Here is a 13,560-nt window from a genome sequence, read left to right as displayed (position 1 = left end):
CCAGCTGTAATCCAGGGATAACTGCCAAGATGACCTTAGACAAAACCCCTTAATTTCTCTTATCCTACCCATAATTTTTTCACTTATAAAAACAAGTCTATTCTAATTCTGATACATAGTTGGGTCATGCATGGCAAATGTCTCGGGAGACCCCAACATTACTCACCAGCAGTTTTAATAGCCTTAAACAGGCCGTGACTAACACCACTTTTAAGGAGCTTATTAGGATGCTCATTGATAAACTGCTTAGTAAGGTACTGTCTAATTATTTTTAAAACTCAGGACTGGGGATATGGTGCAGTACTGGACCGGCATGTGGTTCTGTTCAGCCCATAGTATCTGGGGGTGAGAGGGGCAAGGACTTAAAGGAATGAACTACAATTAAAAAAGAAATGGAAGATGATAAGTCATAATAAGCACAAATTCCTGAGAGAGACATGTGAGAGGTGAGAAGTCCAGCCTAGACAGCGCCATCAAAGACCTCTTTACCGAGTTATAGCCCCCAACCCGGTTCTAAGAGCTCTTATGTATCCCACCTGCAGTGCTGCTAGGGGGAACTTTTTCCTCATTTCCTCAAGAATTTCCTCAGGAATTCTTAGTTTAAAAAACATCTCTTCCACTTTGGCTCTGCCACTGCCGTCCATGCTGATAAACGAATTTTGTGCTCTAGCGTTCAGGTTAGCAACCAGTTGTTTTATTGTTGTTCAGGTTAGCAACCAGTTGTCTTTATTGTTGGCTATCTTACGTAGAGTTTTCAATTCACTGATAGCGGAAGGCCTAGAAGGAAGGAGAAGGCATTTTCATTGGTCTTGGTTCTTCCCTTAGCTGACAGTCCCCCCTGCCTCAGCTGTGTGCAAAAGCTGTGCTCATCCCGAGGCAAGGACAGCATCGTATGGCTCCACATTACCCAACTCAACCCTGCTGCATCTTTAAACATGTCTAAAATAGAATCAGAGTCTTGGGTTTCTCCCAAAAGACCTAGAAGTTATTCCCTGGACTTAGTTGGCAAAGCCAGGTAACAGCTTCCTGGGCTGTATTTAACAGCAGCTGAGAACATCCTACCTAATTTATCCAATATACTTCAGGATTTTCAAGTAATTTCTGAAGATCATGGAGATTCAAGTCCCAGCGGCCGTAAGAGGACCCATCTTGCCTGCTTCCGGCCACTAAGGCTTCTATACTCCTGTTTCCTAATACCAGAAGAGCTGAGCTAGCTTAGAAGTATGGGCCAAAATACTCATCCACAAAGTTTCTATAAAGAGCAGTTTTCAGATGCTATTTATGCCTCAAATCTGCAAAAAGGGTGATTTTCATAGCCCTTGGAGGGATGCAGTTACGACATTCCACACAAATCTGATACACAATTTTGCAAGGAACTTGTGGTTTTAAGCGTACACTGTCACTAAAGAGGGCTGCATAACATACAGGAAGTTACCTGTGGCTTTTGTTACCTAGTCAGTAAAGGAGAGTTCATATTAGCAGAGGAAACAGGCACAGATTCAATTCTGTTCAAGGGTCACACCAAATCAGAGGTGGCGGAAGATGTGAGGACTGGACCATTAGGGTAGTAACCACAAGTCAGCTGCCACATGGTGGCAGGATTCCCCTGCACAAAATCTTCTGTGTTGCAAGAGCATTGACTTGCGCTCTGTATAATCAGTCTCTGCTTTGGGTTTAAGTGTTTGTTTCAAACTATATTTATATTTGCTGTTTTCAGAGGTTCTAGATCCCAATTGAAATGCTAACCAACAAAATGTTTTCTGCATTAACTTAGTGTTAGTTTTCCCAAGCAGCCAGCTCCTACCCCATTTGCTTTAAGCATCGATGCTGTAATAAAAAGATCATAAACTCACAATGATAAAAATCACTGTGAATTTAGTACGTGATTACTGTGGGCCAACACTTTGCAAGTATTTTAGCTGTTTCTCCCAGCAACCGGGACACAGGTAAAGCTGTCATCTCTGTTTTATAGACATGCTGAATGGGATTACATATGATTAGAAAGTATCCGTGGTTTGGATCCAGGCCTCCCGCTTTCCAGAGCTAGACTGGAACTGTGGGCCACTATGTTGCCAAGGCTGATCTCAGGGCTTCCATGATCTGTCTGTGTGTTGCCACCTCCCAAGCAGCTGGGACGAGACGCAGGTGCCACCATGTGCAGCTTTGGAACACTACTCTACACCATCGTGAATTATAAGAAACAATTAGTTCATAGGGGCATGTTAAAGTCCAGTTTCTCTGATCAGATAAGTGGTTGATTGTTGACATAATGACTATCCTAAGACTTCATCATGCCCTAAAGTAGGACCCACATTCTTTACCAAACTACAAAGGCATTCTGAACCCTCAGAGCAAGCATATCCCACACCCTTTGATTTGAACAAAACCAGCTTAGTTGCTCTTGGTCCTAAAGAGAGTAAAAAGCTTCATTTGCTAAAATTTAAACTTCTGGTTATTTCAGAAAGAACTCAGGTACACAAAAACACAGCATTAAAAAACACAGTAGCCTGCTCTAAAGATGTAGGTAGAGAATCTAGTGCATACAAAGGCCTGAGGCAAAGCAGCCGTCACTGTCTACTGCTGCTTGTGTTTTCCTCGGCTGACTTCTTCCACCACTCTTTCTCCCTCCCCGGGTAGGCTAAGTGCGTCTCTTGGAGTCAGTATTCGCTATGAAAAAGCACAGCTCTGTGCCAGAGCGAGGTTCTCACCATTCTTTCCAGGCACTGCCCTCCGTCATTCCACTCTGTCTCTGCATACGCTTCTCTTTCTTCCGGCAGCGGCTTCTTTTTTCCATCTGGATGAACTTGCCCTTTGGGAAACAGCTCAGAGGTTACACTCTGGAGGCTTTTCTGGGTCCACTAGCCACTGTCACCTTATTCTCATTGCACAGGGGACTCTAATCTGGACTCACACTTTGTGTTTTCAGTTTCTTTGAGCGGCTCCGGCACTGAGGGCTATCTCCTTATGGTGAATGACTTTCATTTATGTTGCTTACCTCTGACATCTGATGAATGACCATGTTTTATTTATCTTTTCTAAGGTTTATTTATTATGTATACAGTGTTCTGTCTGCATGTATGCCTGCTGGCCAGAAGAGGGTGCCAGATCTTACTACAAATAGCTGTAAATCACCATATGGTTGCTGGGAATTGAACTCAGGACCTTTGGAAGAGCAGACAGTGCTCTTAACCGCTGAGCCATCTCTCCAGGCCCCATGTTTTATTTTTTATTGCTAACCTCTGACCTCTCTGGATGTATCTGTTGTTTAGTAGGTGCTTACCAGATGTTGAAGGCATGAATAAGGCAGGGAAACTGAGTCCGAAATGTTTGAGTGACTCAGAGTATAGTTGCTATCCCGCAGGAGGGTCATTGGATCAGAGGACAGTACTCTTCTCCTCGCCTGAATAGCAATTACGTGTGGATGGTATAGGTATGCCCCTGTCCGCGGCCTGTGGCAGAAAATGCCAATAAACCAAGCACTACCAAACCTGGCATGTTGCTGTTGAGCTGCAAGTATTACTCCAGGAAGTTAACGACAAAGAGAGACCAAGACATGAAGTGTGTGTATTCGCCTTGCTTTATTCCATGCTAGACCCTCCTACGTGTCCGTTCTGTGGGCACGGCAGAAGGACTGTTGACTACAAATCTCATGGTTCTGCCAAAGACAAGGTACCCCAGAACTGCCTCCTAGTGGCTTAGGAGCCACTGTTTGCCATAAAGGAGATCTGAAGGCAGAGAACTAGTCTTGCAAGTTTTTGTTTCTCGATGTGTGTGGCTGTATCAAGCTAGAGCTTGAATCCTGATCTGGAAAGGTGGAAAGCCACTGACAGTTAGGATCTGAACACTACAGTCAATGGTCCTTCTCGCTCTCTCATACTGACCAAATACTCTTACAAGTGCCAGTGTAAGGATATTCACTTATAAATAGTAGGAAAAGAATGTGAACACAGAATCCTGCAAGCAGTGGTTTACGGTGCATATTCATTAAGTTTACTACAGCCTTGCCTGAGACTGCCTGACTGATATGCAGCTTTCAGAACAATTCCATTTCCGTCTTTGTGCGTGTGTGTGTGTGTGTGTGTGTGTGTTTCCCAAGACAGAGTTTCTCTGTGTAGCCCTGGCTATCCTGAAGCTTACTCTGTAGACCAGGCTAGCCTTGACTTCAGAGATCCACCTGCCTCTGCCTCTCAAGTGCTGGGATTAAAGGCGTGCGCCACCACCACCTGGCCCATTTCACTCTTGATAACAGTTCCCCAGAGGTAACTGCAGCAAGACCCGCTTCCACTCTACAGTCCTTCACCTTTCCTCTCCCAGCCTCCAAGCCCAGAACTACTTGCTCCCTTGTGTTTACATGACCAAGATGACTTGCATTAGGACTGAATGCAGGTAATAGACATAAGCTATAAGAGAAGAAATAAAGCTAATGGCTTCTCTAGTTCTAATTATCTCTTAGGTTTCTCCTTTCTGGGTGGTGAATAAGTCCACTCACGTGCATTTGATAGTAAAGGAGTAAAATCCAAAGTGAAGTTCTAGAGGTTGAGAATGGCTACTCTAGCTGAATAGACGTTAGATGTCATCATGATGTATTGACTTTGGGTTTGGTGTATAGTGGTCCCACCAGAAAGTTCTTTTTATAATAAAGTTTATTTTTACAGAAAGATGCTTGGGCTCTGATAGGCCAATGGACTCTCTAGTATCTGCTTTCTTTTTCTTCTTGTAAAAAGGAAGATTTTCTTTACCCCCTCTGTTGGCATATATAGCTTCAAAATCCACCAAAAAGCTGTATCAACATAACTTCTCAGTTTGCAGTTGTCCCAGAGATATTTGACTAGGATGAAAATGAAGCTGATAGGCCATGCTTTCATATTGCCAGCAAGTCTGGATTAATAGATACAGCCAATCCCTATTCATTTCTTAGTACCTTCCACATGCTGGCGCAAAGTTCTCCGTGTAAATTCTCTCACTCTGCATTAGATTTGTACAGTCTAGATTCTATTTGAAATCTAGCATAACTTGTACACAGAAAGTGTTGGAACAAAGGAGACTAAAACAACTTTATAACGCTACATTTAGTCTGTGGTCTGCATAATTCCTTAGTACTCTCTTTTTTTAGGACTCTTTTGTAATGGAAGAATCACTTCACAAGGTAATAAGTGACTTTCTGGTTATAGAACCTGTTTAGTCAGGTACTGGACAAACATAATCTTAAAAAACTGTTCTACTAATAAGTTCATGCTAATGTTAGTAATGGTGATTTCCTATTAGGCAATAGAATGGCTTCTTATTAGTATCCATTCACTTCACATCTTTATGATAATCATTAGCATCATCTCTAATTATCACAGGCTCTATGCCAGGTGTTTTTCCAAGCAATTTTGCTCACATTAACTCCTTTTCTTGCAACAGCCACATGAATTGGGCATTCTGTGTTTATCCCTAGTTCATGGAGGAGGAAACTGATCAGTGATTTGTCCAAGACCATCTGCTAATACAACAGAGTTGGGCTGTAGCACAGCCATTGGCTGTAATCCCAGTTCTTACTGCTACAAAGAATAATTCTCTCCTCTCTCTCTCTCTCTCTCTCTCTCTCTCTCTCTCTCTCTCTCTCTCTCTCTCTCTCTCTCTCTCTCCCCCCCTGGGTTTCCCTGTAGCTTTGGAGCCTGTCCTGGAACTCTCTCTGTAGACCAGGCTGGCCTCAAACTCACAGATATCCACCTGCCTCTGCCTCCGCAGTGCTGGGACTAAAGGTATATGCCACCACCGCCCTTGAATTATCTTTTAACATTGACATTTGAGTTTACCTTTCTGTCATAAATAAAACGCATGTTATAAAATTTAATGTAAAGTAACAGAAATACTTAACAGAGAAATTCTCCACACTTAAATGTCCCAGAGATAAAACTAGATCTTTACTAATCACATATTTCTAAAAACCAGTATGTATTTTTTTCTTACCCCTTTCAATATATCTGAGGTATTTTCTGTGACTCTCCAAAGCTACAACTCATGATTTTGAATGACCATGTCATATGAAAACAAGCATATACCACTGCTTCTTCTGGTTGGCATATGAGTTTTTCTACCGTTTTTTTTCTTCTGAAAGAAGTCAGGAAGATGCAGACAACATGCACATCACTTGTGTAAAGATCTCAAAGACAGAGTCTGCGCCATATTTCAGAGTCATGGGACACATGCATTTAAACATTTTACTCACTCTCCCCCCCCAAAATACCCAACAAAAAGATTCAATGGAGTATAAAGACTGACTCACCAACAACCTTTTTTGAAAGAACTGGGCTTACAATAGTTATTGTAGCTATAGCTTCCATATCACAAATAGGCTAGCGCTCATATGTTTTAATGCTGCTCGTTCACATCCCCCTACCCTACCCACATCCCACTCCCACACAAGACAGATTGTGTGTGTGTGCGTGTGTGTGTGTGTGTGTAGCCTTGGCTGTCCTAGAACTAGCTCTGTAGACCAGGCTGCTCTGAAAATCATAAAGATCCACCTGCCTCTGCCTCCCGAGTACTGGGATTAAAGTCCTGTGCCTGGGGTTGGGGATTTAGCTCAGTGGTAGAGCGCTTGCCTAGCAAGCGCAAGGCCCTGGGTTCGGTCCTCAGCTTCAGAAAAAAAAAAAAGACAAAATAAAGTCCTGTGTCTCCACTGCCCAGCCAATAATCCTTATTGTTGTTGTTACTACTACATAGTTCATAGGAGCTATGTGTCTACCATATATTAAATGTTAGAGAGAGTGCTCTTATTATTTTTAGGGATAAAGTGAGAGTTAGGAAGTCTTACTGTTAATACGAAAGCTCAAATTTGTTTCCCAGTGCTCAGCTATTAGATCATCGTGCTATAATCTCTCCAAAAGAGGCATAAGTGGCCTCCAAAGTTCTTTCCAAGCCTTATCGTTTCACATACACATATTCTGTAGATTATTTTATCCATCCAGATATAGCCTTCAGAATATATCTCCTTAAGCTCTTGTTCCCAACTGCCAGCAGCTTACTAGACATTGCCAAGTGGCTGTGCAGGGAGTACTTCAAACATAGCACATGCAACATGGAAATCATTATCTCCCTAAATCTAGACTCCCCCAAGCTAGTCTCCTCTCCTCTGGCAGCAGAGGTTCATTATGTTCATCTAGCTGTCAAGCCAGAGACTTCTTTTTTTTTAAGAAAAAAAAAATTATTTGAGTGCTCTTTCTGCATGTACACATTTACACCAGAAGAGGGCATCAGAGTCCATTACAGACGAATTTTACAGCATGTGCTGGTGTATCTGCCCTCAAAGTGCTATCCCTACTTTTCCCTAGGGACTGTCTTTCAGGCCCTTCACTATCAGAGCTAACGTCTGAAAACTGATAACTGGCTACCATATCCTGTTCAAAGGTTTTCAATAGCTTCCTTCTAAATAAGTCCTAAACTAATTAGTGTAGTTTATGAACATACCCTAGTATTACTCTAGTATTTCATCCCAAGTTTATTGGCAGCATGGCATTACCTATGTACCTTAAACTATAACAAGTCACGACTGCTGACTTTCCTGAGAAATGCCAACCAGCTCCAGGACACTGAGCTTGTTGTCACGCTGCTTGGAAGACCCTCTCTGGTGTCTTTTCTGTCTGGCACTACAGTTGTCTACCAAAGTTTAAAGATCCTGGACCCTTCCTGTGCACAATTTACACTCACAGCTCTGGCTTCACAATTTAGTCCCTGTCATTTTTGTTCCTAATTCTATCAAAAATGTACTACAGGGTACTTTTAGACTGGTTATGTGTGTGCTTTCTCCAAAAGGAAAATATCTGAAACATATTAAGTACTTCTTATTCTTAGGAGCTTTATTTATAAATGGTTAAAATCAAAGTGCTTGGCCAGGTGGTAGTGGTGCATGCATTTAATCCCAGCACTTGGAAGGCAGAGACAGGTGGTTCTCTGTGAGTTCAAAGGTCAGTCTGGTCTACAGAATGAGGTCCAGGCTAGCCAAGGCTATACAGAGAAACCCTGTCTCAGAAGACAAAGCAAAACTACAGAAACAAACAAACAAACAAAATGAAGTGCATTTCTAACTCAAGTAAAATTTAAACTAAATAGCTCCCAAGTTTGCTTCCAAATCTGAAGTTTTCTCGGCCTTTTCAACGCACTAAAATCTTACAGGATACCCTTGCAACTATTGCTCTGCCTTGGAACTAACTCCTGCTTTGAGTGGCCTGTTCTGCTCTATCTTCTTTGCAGAGGCTCCAAAAAACAAGAATGTAGGCTGCTGGCCACTGCAGTCCAGAGAGTGTTTCACTGAGTTCCTGAAGGAGGTGGGGTAAAGCACATTAGAGCACATCGGATCCCGAGCAGAGTCTCAGGACATCTGGGACTGATTGTTCCAGTGAGAGGCTAAAGCCGAGAGAGCGATTCTTGCACTGCTTTTGGACATCTGGGCTTTGGCAACTAACCCATGGCTTTGCTCAGCAGTTCTTGGGAAACGAGATACGAGCTTGTTTCGGGGAAAGAAAAACCTTTATTGACATAATATCTACTACAGCAGAGGACATCAAAAGATTTCTTTCCCCCTTATATTGACTTTGGCTAGGTCTAGATGTCACTGTCTTCAGCAGAGAAAGAGCAATTAGCGACCTACGTTAAAATCGCAGCAGCCCTGCCTCTTCCTGGGCGAAGTATCTGGAAAAACTCAGTTCTCAGTGTGTCTGTGTATCAAACGGGTTCTGGAGTATGACCTGCTTCCCAGATCTCTCCAGAGGCAGACGCCAACCCATCAAAGCCAGATTCTCTACACAGTGAAAGAATGGGAGTCTGAAACCTGACGGACTTAAGTTCAGGAAACCTAGACTGTCTGGTCTGCACTGGCTTCCACAAGTGTCCCCCAGTTTCTCCTCCTCCTATGGCTCCTGTCAACTTGAGGCTACTGAGAAAATACATTCATTCCATTTATCTTGAAGTTTCTCTTTAAAAAATTTAAAACCTATTTTACTAACTGAAAATACGCTGCATTGACCGTCTTACCTCCTCCCCATCTTCTCCTAGATCCACCTCTGATCTCACCCATCCGACTTTGTCCTCTCATTTTTTTTTAAGTCATCAAGTCCTATTGATGCTGCCTGTATAACTTTACATGTGTGCCTTAAATTCGTGTGGATGGATCTGGCTCATGTTGTCATAACCATGTACAACTGTTTTACGCAGAGGACAGTTCTCCGCTGCAGTCATCCAAGCACCACTGCCCCTTACAGTCCTTCTGCTCCCTTTTCCACACTGATCGCTGAGCCCTAGGAGGAGGGATGCAGATGACGTCTCCTTTCAGGCTGAGCACTCGCAGTCACTGAGTCTTTGAACCTTGGCCATCTGTGGGTCTCGTATCTTTATACGTATTTATTTTTTATTGCTTTAGTGTGTGTGTGTGCACGTGCCAGGGCTGAAGGAGCAGAACGTGCTCCCACAGCATACCAGCATGCATTTGGAGGTCAAAGGACAACTTGCAGGAGTCTATCCTCTTCTCCCACCATGAGGGTCCCAGGGATCATCTTCAAAGGAGGCAGCAGGGTTCTTTAAGTGACTTAGGCATCTCTCCAGCTCTGAGGTTTCTCTTACTTGAATATAAGCTGGGTAGAAAAAGTTTTACTCCAATTTTGAGGAAAGAGCCTGTGTTCATCTCTGAAATTGTATGCTGCTTGTATTTTCCTTGTTTCATTAGTAGTCATCTCAAAATACAATAGGTACTTTAAAGAGGGCAGACTGTCAAAGCCTCAATCACAAAATACGGTGATTCTGACTAACAATTCCCTCTAATTTCCAATATTCTGACATGTTACCTCAAGAGTAAGAGGCAGCAAGAGTTCTATAAGGAAGGAGAGGGAGGAGTGTCTAGCTCACACTGACAGCACATGCTCTGTTGGGCTTGTTTAGACAGGATTCTGCTTAAATCCTATGATTTAAGAAGCCCTAACAGCTCATGATTTACTGATATGTCAGTGATGGAGAATCCAAGGCTCAAGGAGGAGCAAATGATTTGCTCAGGTTCATGGAACGTCCTAAGTGGTGAAAAATAGGTTAAAATCATAAGTCTTACTCCAGTCATGAACATTCCTTACCCTACTCATAACATCAAATAATAATACGGTAATGTGTATGAGCCATTTAAACATCCTGGCTCATTATGACTCCACTTCAGAATAAGAATTACTGTCATTATCGATATTTTATTATGATGTTGACAATCAGTGAACATTTAAGATTTAAGGTTGGCCAGGCCTGACCTTTATGTATGGTCTCATTAATGCAGAAATGAGAGGGAAATGCCATTATTATCGTGGTGCCTAACTACAGACTAAGGGAGTTAAGTAAGTTCTAAGTGGGGCCAAGGGCGTTAAAGTAAATTCTCTAAGACGGGAGAGCAGAGCATTGGAGCCTTGAGTTTTGAATCTGCTTTTAGAAGCTAGACTGCCTCCAGAGGTCACAGTAAGAAGCTTAGAGAGCTGTATTAAATCCCATCGCTGCCTCTTTCTGGGCACACTAGCTTAAGCACATCAATTCTCAGGTTTTCCATACAGAAATGGTTCTGGAGCGTGTCAGCTGAGCGGCTGTGCCCATTTGTATAATCAAGTCCACTGAAAGTCCTTACTACATTGCAAAAGGAAAAAAAATCTGGGCAACTTTAATTCATATCTGACCCCAAACATCCTAAGGTTCGGTTTTAACCTGAGAGAAAAACATACCTACGCAGCTGGGGCTTTTAAGTCAGAAATAGCATGTGTTAGAGAAACAGAAGGAGATCCATAGTCTAGTTTTTCATATTCTTATTGTTTTGATTAAAAAAATATGCTTTTATACACACTGCATGGGGGGAGCAAATTCCTCCCTGCTTCTTTGTGTGGTCCTCTGTACCCCTAAACTAAATGTTATAGAAGGGGACTGAGTAACCCAATTCTCTGGAAATAAAGGCAAGAGCCTTCTTCAGGGTCTGCCTGAAGTGTAGCTGACCAAGGCTGGTGTGGATAGCATGGACTGCAATGTTCTTCAAGCTCATCTCTCCCACTGGACTAACCTAGGGAGTCTGCCGAGAATGGACTGATTAGAAGACACTTCTGGTGAATGAAATCAGAATCCTAACCTCGTCCATTGTGGTAGATTGAATGTAAGTTTTCCCCATAAGCTCATAGGAAGTGGCACTATTAGGAGGTGTGGCTTTGTTGGAGGAAGTGTGGCCTTGTTGGAGGAAGTGTGTCATTGCAGAAGCAGGCTTTGAAGTTTTATATATGCTCAAGCCATGCCCAGTGTCTCAGACCACTTCCTGTTGCCTTTAAGTCAAGATGTAGGGCTCTCAGCTACTACTCTAGAACCATGTCTGCCTGCACACCACCATGTCCCACTAAGATGATAATGGATTAAACCTATGAAAATGGAAGACACCCCATTAAATATTTTCCTTTATAAGAGTTGCCATGTTGTGGTACCTCTTCACTGCAATAGAAACCCTAACTAAGACACCAACAAGCAGTGTCCTCTTTGTTAGAGAACTCTCTGAGATAAGCACAGTCTTTAGGATCCAAATCTCTAAGTCTATGGATTTGAGAAAAATTTTCAGAACCTTGGGCTCCTGTCAAATGAGAGCTTCATATTGGGTAGTTATAGAACTTTAAATGAAATTGTTTCTAAAAAGGACATAGCTCAGTTGGGGATTTTAGCAAACACAACCATTTTTAATCTCACTTTTCTTAGAAGGCAGCAATTCAGTGCCAATATCACATTGAGATGTACAAGTATAAATAATAAGGGAAGAGAGGAGAATGGGGTAGGTCTCTGCCAAGTATCCCCTTTGGCTTAAATATAAACATAAAAAAATTTGAACATGCTAAATTGGCCCAACTGCCTGCCATATATTTAGAGACCTAGATATAGTCAAAGAGAAAAATAATTTTAGTATGTTCACTTATTGACTGTTGAAATCCACAAATAAACAATCTTGTGGCTATCATATTGTCAGCAAAGATCTTTTCTTGCAGGATTTGTCTAAAATGCTCAGCACTGAGAGTGATATGCTTAATGTACATATATGTGTATATATATACATGATATATATTATATATATATATATTATTGCATATTATTAAAGTCAGCTTCTGGAATTCTGGATCGTAACCTAATAAGAGAGGAACTAATTATGTCCAGTACAGATTTGACAAAAACCGTAAATGAGGTAAGATTTTTGCTTAACTAGACAATCACCAGTACCTGGCTGATTCATACACCATAGTGACGACATGGTGCGTGTCTGTGGAAAATCTGACAGAAGATGCAGAACTTACCTCTGCAAAAGGGTAAGGAGTCTTTTAGTCTCTCTGCTCTTGATGTGCTCACTTCCATAGACAAGAATTTGAACCATCAGACACTGTAGGTGACATGGGAAATGTAACAGGTTACAGACACTCAGAGCACACACGTCAACTTCAACTGAATGACACAACCAGAGGCAGAATGGCGGACCTGGGCTGTCCCAAGTTTAGAGATAGAATGCTTGCACTTCATTCCACTGGTTCCTGGCCAAAGAGAAGAGCTGTTTGGACTGAAGGCTCAACTTACTTTCTGTAGCCTGCATGTGATATATATGCAGTCCAGTTTACTGCACTGGTTGCTATAGATGACCAAAGCAACAGAACCCCAAAGTGATAGCATCCCTCCTTAAGACATGGTTATAACACTGGTTTCTGCCAGGATATTTTTTTTTTAAAAAATCAAGCTAAATAGATACAATTGAACGCCATGTATGCCCAGCAAAGCTGCCTTGTAGTCTAATGCTGATCACATTATTCTTAGGCATGTTTCTTGACATTTTATGGCTGACATTTGTTTCGCCATAAAATGAATTTAATCTCTATCTCAAACAGCCAATAGAAAGGAAGCAAACGCATGAACTGATTTTCAAGACACCGGACATCAGGCAATAAAAAAAAAAGTGATTATCTCAAAGAGAGAAAGTGAGTGTGGTAAACAACATGATTGTCCTAGGTTACCTCTTTGCATTTCTGGGCTATCACATAGAAAAGAGAGAGCAAATTAGGTTTACCAGAATCTCTCATGGAGCCGAGAGTCCAAGTAGACTTCTAGAAAATGGATACAGAAAGGAGACACCTTCACAGGAAAACAATGGGCATCTGCAGTGTTCACCCAAGTAGCAAAGGCTAGCCCTTGCATGAAAGGAAACTGCAGAAAGCACAGAAAGGAGTCATGGGTGGGGGGATGCTGGGCAGAGCACCTGGCATTTATGCCAGGTTAAGTTAGTGACTGTTCTCACCCTTGACTAAATGGTGTCTAGTCTCATGTGAGCTCTTCAAAGCCACACATGTACCAAGTTGTTTACAAGTAGTACAAGTAGTTTAACTGAAATGAATTTCAAGAATAATTACAAGACTACAATGAGATCCAATACCTAATAAGATCTATAGTATCAGCCTTTAATCCCAGCACTCTGAGGCAGAGGTAGGCAGATCTCTGAGTTTGGGGCCAGCCTGGTCTACAGAGCGAGTTCCAGGCTCTGGTATCCAAATGAAG

The 13,560-nt window shown here is 42.2% G+C and overlaps 1 protein-coding gene across 1 annotated transcript in view; it reads right to left on the bottom strand.

Annotated features, from left to right (window-relative positions):
• Positions 1–2,733: 2,733 nt before the first annotated feature.
• Ttc23l (tetratricopeptide repeat domain 23 like) overlaps positions 2,734–13,560 on the bottom strand; it is a 52,431-nt gene continuing 41,604 nt past the window's right edge. Inside the window, exons 10-11 of the mRNA XM_038323994.1 lie at positions 12,318–12,400; positions 2,734–2,809 (exon numbers count right to left, since the gene is read on the bottom strand). Of these exons, the coding sequence (XP_038179922.1) occupies positions 2,734–2,809; positions 12,318–12,400 (159 nt within the window). The remainder of the gene's footprint in view (positions 2,810–12,317; positions 12,401–13,560) is intronic.

Source organism: Arvicola amphibius, chromosome 3 (genome assembly GCF_903992535.2).
Source record: "Arvicola amphibius chromosome 3, mArvAmp1.2, whole genome shotgun sequence".
NCBI classification, from domain to species: domain Eukaryota; kingdom Metazoa; phylum Chordata; class Mammalia; order Rodentia; family Cricetidae; genus Arvicola; species Arvicola amphibius.
Note: the sequence above shows the minus strand (reverse complement) of the source record. Positions and strands in the feature narration are given on the sequence as shown.